Below are 12901 nucleotides of genomic sequence, written 5' to 3'. Positions count from 1 at the left end.
AAACCAGTCTAAACCTAGTGCCTTAACACAGCAACCACTCATTATTGCCTGTGAGTCTGTGGGTCAGCAGTTTATGGAGGCTCACCTGGGCCAGGCTCGGCTGATCTTGGCTGGACTCACTCATGTGTCCGCAGTCACTGGTGGGTCAGCTGAGGGGCCTCCCTCACATGTGGAGCAGTTGGTTAGCAGCAGCTGGGGTGCAGGAGAGCCTGGCCATGTGTCTCACCCTCCAGAGGGCCTCAGGGCTTGTTCACGTGGTAGCAGCAGGGTCCACAAGGGAGAGGGAAGACTTTGAAGCCTCTTGGAGGCCTGGGCTGGGATTGGCTCAGCTCGGCTTCTGCCACACTGTTGGCCAAATCAAGTCATTGGCCAGGCCAGATCCAAGGGGAGGAGAAACAGACTCCACCTTTTAATGGGAAGAACTGCAGTCACTTTGCAGAGCAGCAAGTGTGTGACAGGGAGGGGAATGATGGTGGCCATGTCTGCAGGCACCATACACACTGACAGATGTTATTAATCATTGTGTGAGGTTTCCCATAATTAGGTTGTTGCCAGGCTTTTCAGTAACCCTGGTGAAGTTTGTTTGCTGTGAAGACTGGTTCATCTGTGGGGCCTTCTGTCCTGGTAGTGTGGCTCACAGGTTGTGGTGGTCCGTGAGTGAGTGGCCACCCCTCTCTGAGCCTGAGCTGTGTGCTGGAGGAGAGACTTAGAGCTCCTCCCCTTTATTTAATATGGGGGTTTTCCCCTTGAAAGCCTCGAGTCCTAGGGTCACTGGCTTCCAGGAGGCACTTGGCTGTTTTTGAGATTCTTTTTGTTCTTGACTACGACAGAGCATGGTGACTTCTTGGCCCTGGATCTTGGAGGAACGAATTTCCGCGTCCTGCTGGTGAAAATCCGTAGTGGGAAAAAGAGAACGGTGGAAATGCACAACAAGATCTATGCCATCCCCGTCGAAATCATGCAGGGCACGGGGGAGGAGGTGAGACGGTTTTGCTTCTACACCACCGTGGTGTGTGTGTGTGTGTGTGTGTGTGTGTGTGTGTGTGTCACATGGCCGGTGGCCGTGGTGGTCCCCAACCCCTGCCATGTGATGCCTGCAGCCGTGCAAGTGTCCTTGTGGCCCGAAAGCAGCAGGCACTTCAGCCACGCTGGGCTTACGATGCTCAGGGGGTCCCGGAGAGGGGGGCGTGCTCTGACGTGTCAGGGTGTATGTCTGTGTGTGCGTCCGTGTACAGTTGTGCGAGTGCATTGAAAGTATGAAACCAGAGGACGCACGTGTGACCCGCTCTTTCCTCCTAAAGCTGTTTGACCACATCGTCTCCTGCATCTCCGACTTCCTGGACTACATGGGGATCAAAGGCCCCCGAATGCCTCTGGGCTTCACCTTCTCGTTTCCTTGCAAGCAGACGAGCTTGGATGCGGTGAGTGAGGCAGACGCGGGGCAGCGCTGACTGTCCGCTGGCCAGTGCGAGCTGGCTCTGGGGGCCTCCTCCAGCCTCCCTGTCATTCCTCGGGGTCCGCACGACCCAGATGTCACGGTCGGTGGGCGACCCAGGCTTTATGCCACACCCTCCAGGACATCTTCAGACTCCTATCACTTAAAGCATTGACCTTTGCGGGGAAGTATTTTGTCCTTCAGACAAAAAGAACCGAGCCCTCCTCCATGTTCCTCCTCCGTGTTCCCTGTTCCTCCTAGCGTTGTCCGACTGTAGCACCTCCTAGAGTTATTAGTGATCGAGTCTTTTCCGCTGTGTTTATGCTTCTTGAGTGAGGACCTTTGTTTCCCACACGCCCTCGCACAGAGAGCTATCAGAAGAAATACTTGATAAATGTTCAATAAATGAGATGGAACAGGGTCAACATGGAAATGTTCAGTAAATGGGATGGAAAGGGGTTTACGGCCACTGCCTGCTGAAGGTCACAGTGTCTGTCCTCAGGGAGCCTGCAGTCCCGAGGAGCCCGGCCTCCCAGCAGCCAGCACTGTGCTGGGGGCGGTCAGTAGGTAGGCCACGTTCTGTGCAGAGGGAACCTATTTTGCAGAGTCACGGAGGCAAGACCAAGCCTGCCTTGCAGAAAGAGCCACAGAGTGTCTCAGGTGATGCGTGGCCAGGGTGGAGGCCCCGGAGGGGACCTTACATCACACTTGGCCTTGGGTCAGGCTTTGAAGCGTATGATTGGCAGAACTAGGCAAGCTAGGTCGGGCACCTGCCTCTGGGAGCCGGTTACTGCAGTGACAGTGCTGACTTGGGGTTTATTTCCTCGTAAGGCCTGTTAGGTGCCAGCAGTTGGATCCATGTAAGCTCGTGTTTTGCAGTTCACTTACACACCCACCAACTGCATCACTGCGGTCCAGTCGGTTTTACTTTCGGTAGTGACAGTGCTACTAAGAATGTGCATTTCTCCACTTAGGTTGTTGGCAGACTGTGCTTCAGGGGAACTAGTTGGTTATGTCAGGGGCAGCACCTTTATCATTCTAGGCCTCAGTTTCTCCATCTGTGAAATGGGGATTGTAAACTGACGGCTGTGAGGATGGTGAGGAGGAGTCGGGCCTGTGGAGGACTGTCAGTATTTTATTGGTTTGCGCCTCAGTTTCCCCAGCATAGTCTCGCTGTACATTCTCAGCAGATGTTTACTCAGGAAGGAATGAGGTTTTGTGCTGTGAATTCTCCGCACATAGTGACTCAGGAAGGGAAGGAATTTTGTGTTCTGCCCCTAGAGGTTAATTTCACAGGACTCTCCTGGTGCCTTTCCTGTTTCAGGGAATCTTGATCACCTGGACGAAGGGGTTTAAGGCAACCGACTGCGTGGGGCACGACGTAGCCACCTTACTACGGGATGCGGTAAAAAGGAGAGAGGTAACTATGACAAAGATGTTTTTAAACATTTTGACTGCTTTTGGGTTCTAAGAATCCTGCTTGCTGATCATAAAGAACTCAGACAATCCGGAGGCACATGGCCTGGGTAGGAAGGTCCCCCAACTGTCGGCAGTAAGACAGAGGTGAGCAGTTTTGAGTTGTTAAAGGATAGTTTGCTTGAAAAGGTAAAATCACAACTCTCCTGCAAAGAGCCTGGCTACTGTCAGACCTGGTGTCCTCCTGTTGGACACAACAGTCTCACGGAACACAAACGCCATCGCAGCCACTGCTGACCGCCATGGGACCGGGCAGGATGGGCGTGTACCTCCATCACGGCAAGCTCAGCACACACGCAAAGAACTGCCCTGCTTCCCCCACAGCCTCCAACCCAGACCAGAGCCCCCCTTCTCTCACCCCTCCCTGAAGCCATCCACCCGGGCTCAAATCCTAGAAGAAGGGCTGACATGCCGAGACGCCCCACGGGAGGTGTTCTCCCGGGTCGCAACCAGTCAGGAGCCTCGCTCTGTTCCGCCACAGCTGTGTTTCTGTTGGCCTCTGGCTGGAGAACATTGACAAGATAGAAAATGAAAAATTCCAGAGATTTCATTTAGCTCGTTAATTAATCAGGGAATCAGTAAGAAGTTAATAAAAACAACAACACACCAGTTTAAACATTTCCAGCTTAAGAGAGCAGACAAATGAATACCTAGATGACCAGGAAGACTGTGATGAATGGGTGTGAAGGAGGGAGTGGTTGCACCTGAAGGGTATGCTAGCCAGCAGCTAGTATGTCATTGAGAAGAAACCCGATGACCTATTTTTGCCCATTTCACAACTCAATGTTAGTGTTTCCCCAACTTACTTTCCATGCACATATCAACACATTTTTTAAAAATTGTAATCAGACCACATATGCTATATAACAAGTTGCTTTTTTAAATTTAATAGGAAGCAGACATCTTTTCATGGCTGCATCGGGTGTATTTTCTTGACCACTGTGGGGACTCTAAAGGGCTTCTCGGGGGGGTCCTTGGAGTAATGGATGCGTGTGACATGAATATGTCCCACGTGTAAGTTACTTTATATCATTGCATTGGAAACCACTCTAAACCTAGTGACTGAACACAGCAAGTCCCAGCTCCTCTGAACCATGGTTCCCACAGCTCCTTTTGGTCTATTTCTGGGTGGTTTCTCGTTCTGGCTCATGCAAGTCGTGCAGTAAATACCCTTGTCCATGTACCTTTGTGTACCTGCATGGCTATTTCTGAAAGACAGATTCTGAGAAGTGGGTTTGGTCTTTGCATTTTGCCCTCTGAAAGGCTATAAGGCTTTCAACCCCAAGAGAAAGAGCTTTTGGGCTAAGTCCCTCGCCTTTTATCCATTCAACAATTCCCCCCAGGCCACCTCTCTAATAATACTTCCTTTCTTTAGATCTTAAACGGTAGCTACATCATTAATAGGAGGTGGTCAGTCGGTGAAGGAGCATTTGAGTGCCTTCTATGGGCTGGCGAGAAAACTGTTCCAGATGAGGCCCCAGGAGCTTTCGGACTGCAGTGCAGCCCAGTGAGCCTGCGGAATTCCGCCAGGCAGTGCATCCCTCCCTGAAGCTCACGCCGTGTCCGTTTCTCTCCCCAGGAATTTGAGCTGGACGTGGTGGCTGTGGTCAACGACACGGTGGGCACCATGATGACTTGTGCGTATGAGGAGCCCACCTGTGAGGTTGGACTCATCGTAGGTGGGTGTCCTGGAAGGTCTCTCCCCTCGGGGCAAGGAAGGCTGGGGTTTCCTGTTTTGTGGGGCCTGGAACCAGCAGCTCAGCCCTCTGTGTGAGACGGGATCGGTCAGTCCTGTCCCCGTACCACCTCCAGAGTTGTATCCTTGACCAAGGCTACAGAACCCTGCAGGGGCTCCCTCCCCAGCACCTCCCACGTTGACAGTGACCAGACTGTCAAGAGCAGAGCTTTCCAGGGAGGAGGTCCCACGTGGCTCACGTGGCCGGGTGGAGGGGGTGGGAGCACGGGAGCTGGTGTGGGGAAGCTCCAGGCAGGTGTTGCCAGCCTGTGGCTGGGAAGGAAGAGGCGGGCTCCTCCGGCCTGACCGTGGGAAAGAGCTGGAGAGTAGTCTTGGGTGCCAGCAGCCACTGTTTGAGCAGCCCCAGCCCCTGAAGTGGGTTGAGAAGGGTCATCTGCTGGCTTTGCAGGTTGTCCCCTTACAGCCCAAGCACGTTAGGGGCTTGGGCCTGAGGAGCACTGATTCCGGAAGCATACCGATTTGGGCTGTGGGAAAACCACTCGTCTAATTGGACCTGCTCCTGGTGTCAGGGGATGCTGGGAAAAGAACCCTGTTTCTTAGCCAGCATCTGCAGACCCGACGTGGACAGGGAGGGTGCGCCTTGCTGCATGGCCTCTCACCGAGGGCTGGGATGGAGATGGGAAAAGCCCAGCCGGCTGCCCTGGGGTGCCAACGGGGCCTTTTTATTTGTTAAACCACTTTGGGCTCCTGTGGAAATTCAAAGAAGTGGGGAGCAGCTCCAGGTGAAAGGTTTCTGGGGGCCTGGCTTTGGGGCTCTCTGTTTCTTCCTTTCCTTTGCAAAGCTTTCTCCACCCAACCCCTCCCTGTCTTTATGAATGGGCTTGGGCGTGAAATGCAAAGCCAGAGTGACACAGCACATTCTCCGCTTCCAGGTCAGGCCTCACCTTCCTGCCTGGGGGTCAGGGCAGCCCAGGTAGCTGTTCCTGGCACGAGAGGCGGGTGGGGCTGGGGGTGGGGGTGGGGTTCTCCACAGCTCCAGCTGCATGCAAAGCCACATTTTACTTCCCTGCTCATCGAGCTCTCTGCTCAGAACTCGCAGGGGCAAAAAGTATGATTTTCATGGTCTGGCTTTCTTTGCACCCACTTCCATTTCTCAGTTTTACACTTTAGGTGAAAGGGAGCTGAGAACACAAAAATAACTCAGTTACACAGCCAGAGGCTTATGAATTCTGCTTCAGGTATGGCAACGACCAAAGCCCTTTTGGTCTAGCCCAGTGGTCGGCAAACTCATTAGTCCACAGAGCCAAAAATCAACAGTACAAGGATTGAAATTTCTTTTGAGAGCCAAATTTTTTTAAACTTAAACTTCTGCTAACGCCACTTCTTCAAAATAGACTCGCCTAGGCCGTGGTATTTTGTGGAAGAGCCACACTCAAGGGGCCAAAGAGCCGCATGTGGCTCGCGAGCCGCAGTTTGCCGACCACTGGTCTAGCCGGCGGGGATGCCCTTGCGTTCTCTCATGTTGAAAGTCCAGCTGTATCTGCATTCTGTCGGGTTGATGGTGCTCCAGGGCCTTGCTACTCAGCGTGTGGTCCATGGGCCAGCAGCCCCGGCACCACCTGCGGGCGTGTCAGAAATGCAGAGTCTCAGGCCCCACCCCAGACCTGAATTTAATCTGCATCCTCACTAGCAGGCTTTCCAGGCGATTCAGGAGCATGTTTAAAATACCTTTCCTAAGGCCTCCTTGGTTAGTTGGTTGGTTTTTGTTTGTTTGTTTGTTTGTTTAATCCTTCCCTGAGGACATGCTTAGAGAGAGGAAGGGAGAGTGAGAGAAAAGTAAACATCGGGTCCGTTGTCTTCCCTATGCACCCCAATCGGGGATTGAACAAAACCCAGGTTTGTGTCCTGACTGGGAATCAAACCGGCAACCTTTTGGTGCAAAGGATGATGCTCAACCAACTGAGCCAGTCCGGTTGGTTGGTTGGTTGGTTTTTAAATTTCCAGTCCATTCACTGAGACAAGGCCAATGACCACAAGCTTGGATATCATGGCATTAAAACTCTGTGTAAGTTTTCAGTGACTCCCTCTCAATTTCTCTACTTAACTCCTCATGGATGAGAACGGCAAACAGTTTGTGGTCCCACTGGGTCCTTGGGGGCCACAGTCTGAGTTGCCTGCTGTGGGGCAGTTCAGAGATGGATATCAGAGGCTCCCGAGCCCCTGGAATCTATTGGTCATATTGTGTGTGTACAGCGTGTGGTGCACCCGGGGAAAGGTCCTCAGGAGGATCGTCAGGTTTTCAGAAAGGTCTGTGATACCAAAGTGGTGAGGGATCCTCACTTTACAAAGGCACCCTTTTGACCCTTCAAATGCTCAGGACAGTGTCCTGCAGTGTCTCACTGTGGGCTTCATTCTGGAACACGCAGGAGAGGTTACTGAGCAGCCATAGTCCATAACCATCTTTGATAAAGATAAGTGGTCCTACGATTTGGCTCAGCGGATAGAGCATTGGTCCTCTGGTTGAAGGGTCCTGGGTTCGATTCTGGTCAAGGGCACGTACCTCGGTTGTAGGCTTAATCCCCGGCCCCGTCAGGGCACATGCTGGAGGTAACCAATCAATGTGTCTCTCTCACATGGATGTTTCTCTCTCTCTGCCTCTCCCCCTTCCTTCCACTCTCTCGAAAAGTCTATGGAAAAATATCCTCGGATGAGGATTAACAACAACAACAAAATAAACCCCACAACACAACAAAAGAAGAAAAGATAAGTGGACATCTATGGTAGAATAGTAGAAAACCCCCTAATATTGTGAGTGTGTGTGAAGAGAGAGGAAGAGGGAGCAGGAGTGGGAGAGAGAAATATCCTTCCAATCTAAATAAAGCCTAAATGTCCACCATTGAAGATACATCCCTCTATTGTAAGACCATCTTCTATTAAAATAAATACAGCCCTGTATTCCTGGGCAGGAAACAGGAGGCTCTTGGCATTGATGTCTTCGTATAAAGCGAGTTAATCAAATGCTCTGGATGGTTTAGATCTGACTCTCCTTTTATATTTTGAGTTTTTTCTGGAAAACTTGGGGAGAGTGACGCTATTACTTTGCTCATCTCAGAAACACACTCCTATCTGGAACCCCCGGCCCCGGCCTAGTTGCACGGCTAATTATTTCCCCCTCGTGTATTGCAGGGACGGGCAGCAATGCCTGCTACATGGAGGAGATGAAGAACGTGGAGATGCTGGAGGGGACCGAGGGGCGGATGTGTATCAACATGGAGTGGGGCGCTTTCGGGGACAACGGGTGTCTGGATGATATCAGAACAAACTATGACATCCTGGTGGATGAATACTCTCTAAACGCTGGGAAACAGAGGTAGTTCTGCTTGTGGAGGAGACGCATAAGGGGGTCGGGACAGGGAGGACATTCTGCCTGTTACAATCAAAGATGCTTGTAATAGGAGCGGGGTCTACACAGAGGCTTGGAGACCGGGCCCTCCCTCGCGTGTCCTCCTGACCTTGGCTTTTGGCCCAAGGAGAGCAGGAACGGGGATGGGCCCCCACCATGGTACAAGAGGGCCCCGGATGATGTCCTCTCCAGGTGCCTCTGGGGACAGGGTGGGGTGGCCACACCATTTCCCATCAGTGACCGTGTTCATCCTGGAGCATTGTAGCCTTCCTCTTGGTCAGTAGGTTTTGTCTTGTTTAGTGGAAGGAGAGCACACTTGACCTGCAGTTGTCAAAGGGCAAGGGAAATTCTGACCTGCCAGTGAGGGTGGGGGTGGGTGTGGGTGGAGTGGAGTGGGGGCCTTCTGGTCGGGGGTGAGGCCGAGGCGCAGTGCAATTCTTCCTTCCCGTAGGGACCTCCTGCACCTCCTAGTGGCTGTTGGGAGCTTTTCAGCTCGGGTCTCAGGAGCCCTCCCTGAGATGGCAGTGTCCCCAGCGTAGAGACAGGTGACTTAAGTCTCAGTTCCCAGGATTCAGCATCCTCTGCCATCGGCAGGATGTGTGGGTCTCAGCTGTGTCCGTAGGAGCAGAACGAAGGGCTGGGTAGTACCTCCCAAATGTAAGCTGTTCTCTAGGCCACCCTCATGATTTTTGCCTTTTCCAAAGACCACCTATGCTGTTACTAATGTTTTTCTGTAATTCAGCCTATATTCTTTACTTAAACATAATGAGGGAGGAAGAAAGCCCCAGAAAACTCAATATTACCATAAATAGATGGTAGTCATAAAGTGAAAAACGTTATTTAATTCTAGCCACTGTTGCCTACCAAAGGCTCTAAACCAGTTCTCAACCTTCCTAATGCCGCGACCCTTTAATACACAGTTCCTCATGTTGTGGTGACCCCCAACCATAAAATTATTTTTGTTGCTACTTCATAACTGTAATTTTGCTACTGTTAATTAATCGTAATGTAAATATCTGTGTTTTCCGATGGTCTTAGGCCACCCTGCTAGTGGTTCTCAACCTGTGGGTCTTGAACCGCTGCTGTAGAGCCTAAGACCATTGGAAAACACAGATATTTACATTACGATTAATTAACAGTAGCAAAATTACAGTTATGAAGCAGCAACGAAAATAATTTTATGGTTGGGGGTCACCACAACATGAGGAACTGCTGTATTAAAGGGTCGCGGCATTAGGAAGGTTGAGAGCCACTGCCTACACGAAGACCCCCTTTGCTAAAAGAGAGGTCAACAGGGGCTGGGAGGGCTGAAAGCCCTTATCAGCCCCTAACTGAGAGGGTCTCCTTGATGGAATGAAAGGACTGGATGGGAACTGATCATAATAGCACCAGTTCATGTTTTTTGTTTTTCCTCTGTGGACCACCTGAAATCTGGAGTATCCAGGTTACTCTTCCCAGAGTGTCCAGACTTCCCAGCTTGGAGACGCTGGGATTGGGTGCGTGTCATGGACGCATTTAAATCCTCTGTCATTTCTTGAGGCCCTTGTGCGTGGAGAAGGCAGGAAATAGAACCCCAGGAGCAGCCGTAGGGAGTGCCGTGCCGCCTGAGTCCTCCAGCCAGCATGGCGTCATCGGCTCTGCCCGGTGCTTGGATCAAGCACTCTGGGTTTTTGCAGAACCTTCCAACACTCTAGGAGGAAGTTTCCCCTCATTGTCTTCCTGTCCCTTTAAGACTCAGCCGTCTGCTTATTGTGCAGATATTTATTGAGCACTTGACAGAGAGCCAGCGCCGTGCTGTGCTAGGCCCTTGGAGTCAGAGCTGAACAAGGCACGCATGGTCCACCTCCTCGAGGCTCTGGCTGCAGGGATGGTGAGCGGCAGTGGACCTGTGTGCCTTGTGAAGGACAAGGGAGGGACACGGGGTCCGAGATCTGCAGATACAACCTGGTGGGCGGGGTTGGGGGGCAGTCAGGCCTCTGGAGAAGGGACGTTGGAGCTGAGAGCTGGAATGGGGTTTTTCAGGCAAAGGCAGGAAGTTAGGTGAGGAGGGAGGTGCTCCAGCTCTTCGGCACGAGTGCTGGTTCCATTTCTGATCCCGGCGAGGGGTAAGGGTGCCTCAGTCCTTCCTGGCCTCACGCTCTGCCTCTGCTGGGAGCACAGGGCTCGGGGTGCGGATTGGTGATGCCCTTGATGGGCAGTCGGACACCCAGGGTGACTGTGAGACTGGAGGCCTCGCAGACACCCCCCTCCTGTTTCAGGTATGAGAAGATGATCAGTGGCATGTACCTGGGGGAAATTGTCCGCAACATCTTGCTCGACTTCACCAAGAAGGGGTTCCTCTTCCGAGGGAAGATCTCTGAGCCGCTGAAGACGCGGGGCATCTTTCAGACCAAGTATCTCTCTCAGATTGAGAGGTGAGTGGGGAGGGGCTTTCTTTAGGGCTTGTAGGAGGTCGACCTGACCAGGGCGTCACCAGGCGCCATTTGTGAGATATTTTTCCTCCTATCATTTTATTATAAGTGGCTTTCCTCTTATTTATCCTTTATGTTGGGGCATGATATTTGTTTGAAGTTATGTGTGTAAGTAGGTTATATGAACTCAGATTCAGGATCGTGGAGATGCATTACAAATATCTGTGTTGAAGGGACACTGAGTCCTGTAGAGCCCAGCACCACTGTCCAGCCCCACCCTCATGCCATCTGAGTGGCAGCCGCGATCGAATAGCTTGCCCACCCCGTGTGCATGCCCACAGCAAGCTGCCTCTGCCTTCCTCCCACTTTTCTTACGTAAGCATTTCATCTCTGCTTTTGCCATCTTTTACGGTGAGAGAAGGTGAAAGTGGTCTGCAAAAGCAAAAAACAACAACACACCACACAAAAAAAACAGGTGTGAAAAACTACCTGTCTTTACAGTGGTCACAAGAGCAACAATAGTATTGGCTCCACTGGAGCCTGCTCACGGCTTTCCCCAACCCTCCTCGGTTCTCTTAGCTTGTCTAATAATCTACATGACACAGATAAACAAGACAGCATAAACTTCACTACGTATGTACGAATGGGAACTCCACATATATGAGAAGGTCAGAAACAAAAAGTTATAATGAGGTATATGAGAAATCACAAAGAAAAAATTGCCAAATTTTACTAATAGCTTCGATAAGATAAATCAGTAGTCAAACTTATAAGGCAAACAGCAAACATTTGAGCAAAGGAGGCCATTTGCATTGCACGTGATAAGGTGCAGAGTGTGGCACAGTTCACAAGAGCTTGATCAGGTCTGGTCTTGAGCTCTGCTCTGTCCCCCTGGCTGTGTGCTTTGAGTGAGTTGCTCAAGTTCTCCCAGGCTCAGTTTCCTCGTCTCTAAAATGGGAATGATATGACATACATTGGTTGGTCTGTATGAAGAGGAAATGCGGTGATGTATGTAAAGCACCCGTCACACAGTGAGTCCTCACACAGGGCTGGCTGCTCTCACCACTGATATAGTCCTCATCATCTCTTTCAGTTTAGTAAGAATGAGACAAATATCCCAGGAGAATAAGTCTTGACATAATAGTTAGTTCATATGGCCAATAAACAAATGGAAAAAAATAAAAAAGGTCATCCTCACTAATAGAGAAGAATGCAGATGAAACCACAGTGTGATGCCATTCTTTACCAAATTGTCAAGTGTCTTAAAAAGGGATCCTTTCCATGGGGGACAAGGACAGCCAAGTACTCTGCTGCAGTGGGAGTAAAGTGGTGCCACTTTCTGAAAGGCGCTTGGCAATATGTATCAAAGACTTATAAATAGGAAACTTCATTAGAATGTTACTTCCGTCCTGGCTGGTGCTCAGTGGTTAGAGCGTCGGCCCATGCACCACTGGGTCTCAGGTTTGATTCTCAGTCAAGGGCACGTACCTGGGTTGCAGATTCTACCCCCGGTCCCTGGGGTGAGTCCTGAAGGCATCCAATCAATGTGTCTCTCTCACATCGATATTTTTCTCTCTGTCTCCCTCCCTTCTTCCCTCTCTCTCTCTAAAAAAAAAATCAATGGAAAAAATATCCTTGAGTGAGGATTAACAAACAAACAAAAAGTATGTTACTTCATAATAGCGGAAAATTAGATGACAAAAAACTTAAATTTCTCTAAACTGGCTAAATAAGTTTGGTGCATCCCAGAATGGAATGCTCTGGCAGCCGTTTTCAATCCTGTTCGTAGGTGAGGAGGCGGGCAATTGCTCAGACGTGTGAAGTAGGGAAAAAAGCAATAAAGAAAACCACCTGTAAGGGACAAGCCCGTGGTGCATCAGAACGAAGGACATTGTTTAAAGATCGGCAGGAAAAACAGATTGGGAGGAAATATATTAAAATGTTAATAGCATGTCCCCCAGAGTTGGGGTTGTGGATGGCTTTCATTTTCCAATATTTATTTCTCTAGATTTGCCAGGTTTTTTTTTTTACAACTTAACAGGTAGTACTTTGGGGGATCATTTAAAAATTTACAAATAAATGTTACTTTGGTGGGGAAAAACCCCCATGACCTGTTCATGGGTAAGTACAGTGAGCGGGCTCCCAGGCTGCGCTCGTGGGTCATGCTTCATGCTGCCTCCTGCTTTTGTCCCCAGTGACCGGTTAGCGCTGCTCCAGGTCCGGGCCATCCTCCAGCAGCTGGGCCTGAACAGCACCTGCGACGACAGTATCCTCGTCAAGACCGTGTGCGGGGTGGTGTCCAAGAGGGCCGCGCAGCTGTGTGGTGCGGGCATGGCTGCCGTGGTGGATAAGATCCGAGAAAACAGAGGGCTGGACCATCTCAACGTGACTGTGGGGGTGGATGGAACTCTCTATAAGCTTCATCCGCAGTGAGTGGGCTTCCCGTCGGGATGGGCAGAGCTCCCTGGGCCTCGAGGTCC

The 12901-nt window shown here is 50.8% G+C and overlaps 1 protein-coding gene across 5 annotated transcripts in view; it reads left to right on the top strand.

Annotated features, from left to right (window-relative positions):
- The window catches only part of HK1 (hexokinase 1), a 90449-nt gene that overhangs the window by 75216 nt on the left and 2332 nt on the right, over positions 1 to 12901 (top strand). For all 5 annotated transcript variants that reach the window (XM_054728681.1, XM_054728679.1, XM_054728680.1 and 2 more), the window contains 7 exons: positions 831 to 979; positions 1302 to 1421; positions 2760 to 2855; positions 4491 to 4590; positions 7794 to 7977; positions 10269 to 10424; positions 12617 to 12850. In XM_054728681.1, the coding sequence (XP_054584656.1) occupies positions 831 to 979; positions 1302 to 1421; positions 2760 to 2855; positions 4491 to 4590; positions 7794 to 7977; positions 10269 to 10424; positions 12617 to 12850 (1039 nt within the window). The remainder of the gene's footprint in view (positions 1 to 830; positions 980 to 1301; positions 1422 to 2759; positions 2856 to 4490; positions 4591 to 7793; positions 7978 to 10268; positions 10425 to 12616; positions 12851 to 12901) is intronic.

This window comes from Eptesicus fuscus, chromosome 17 (assembly GCF_027574615.1).
Source record: "Eptesicus fuscus isolate TK198812 chromosome 17, DD_ASM_mEF_20220401, whole genome shotgun sequence".
Classification (NCBI taxonomy): Eukaryota; Metazoa; Chordata; class Mammalia; order Chiroptera; family Vespertilionidae; genus Eptesicus; species Eptesicus fuscus.
This window is presented reverse-complemented; position numbering and strand designations above follow the sequence as displayed.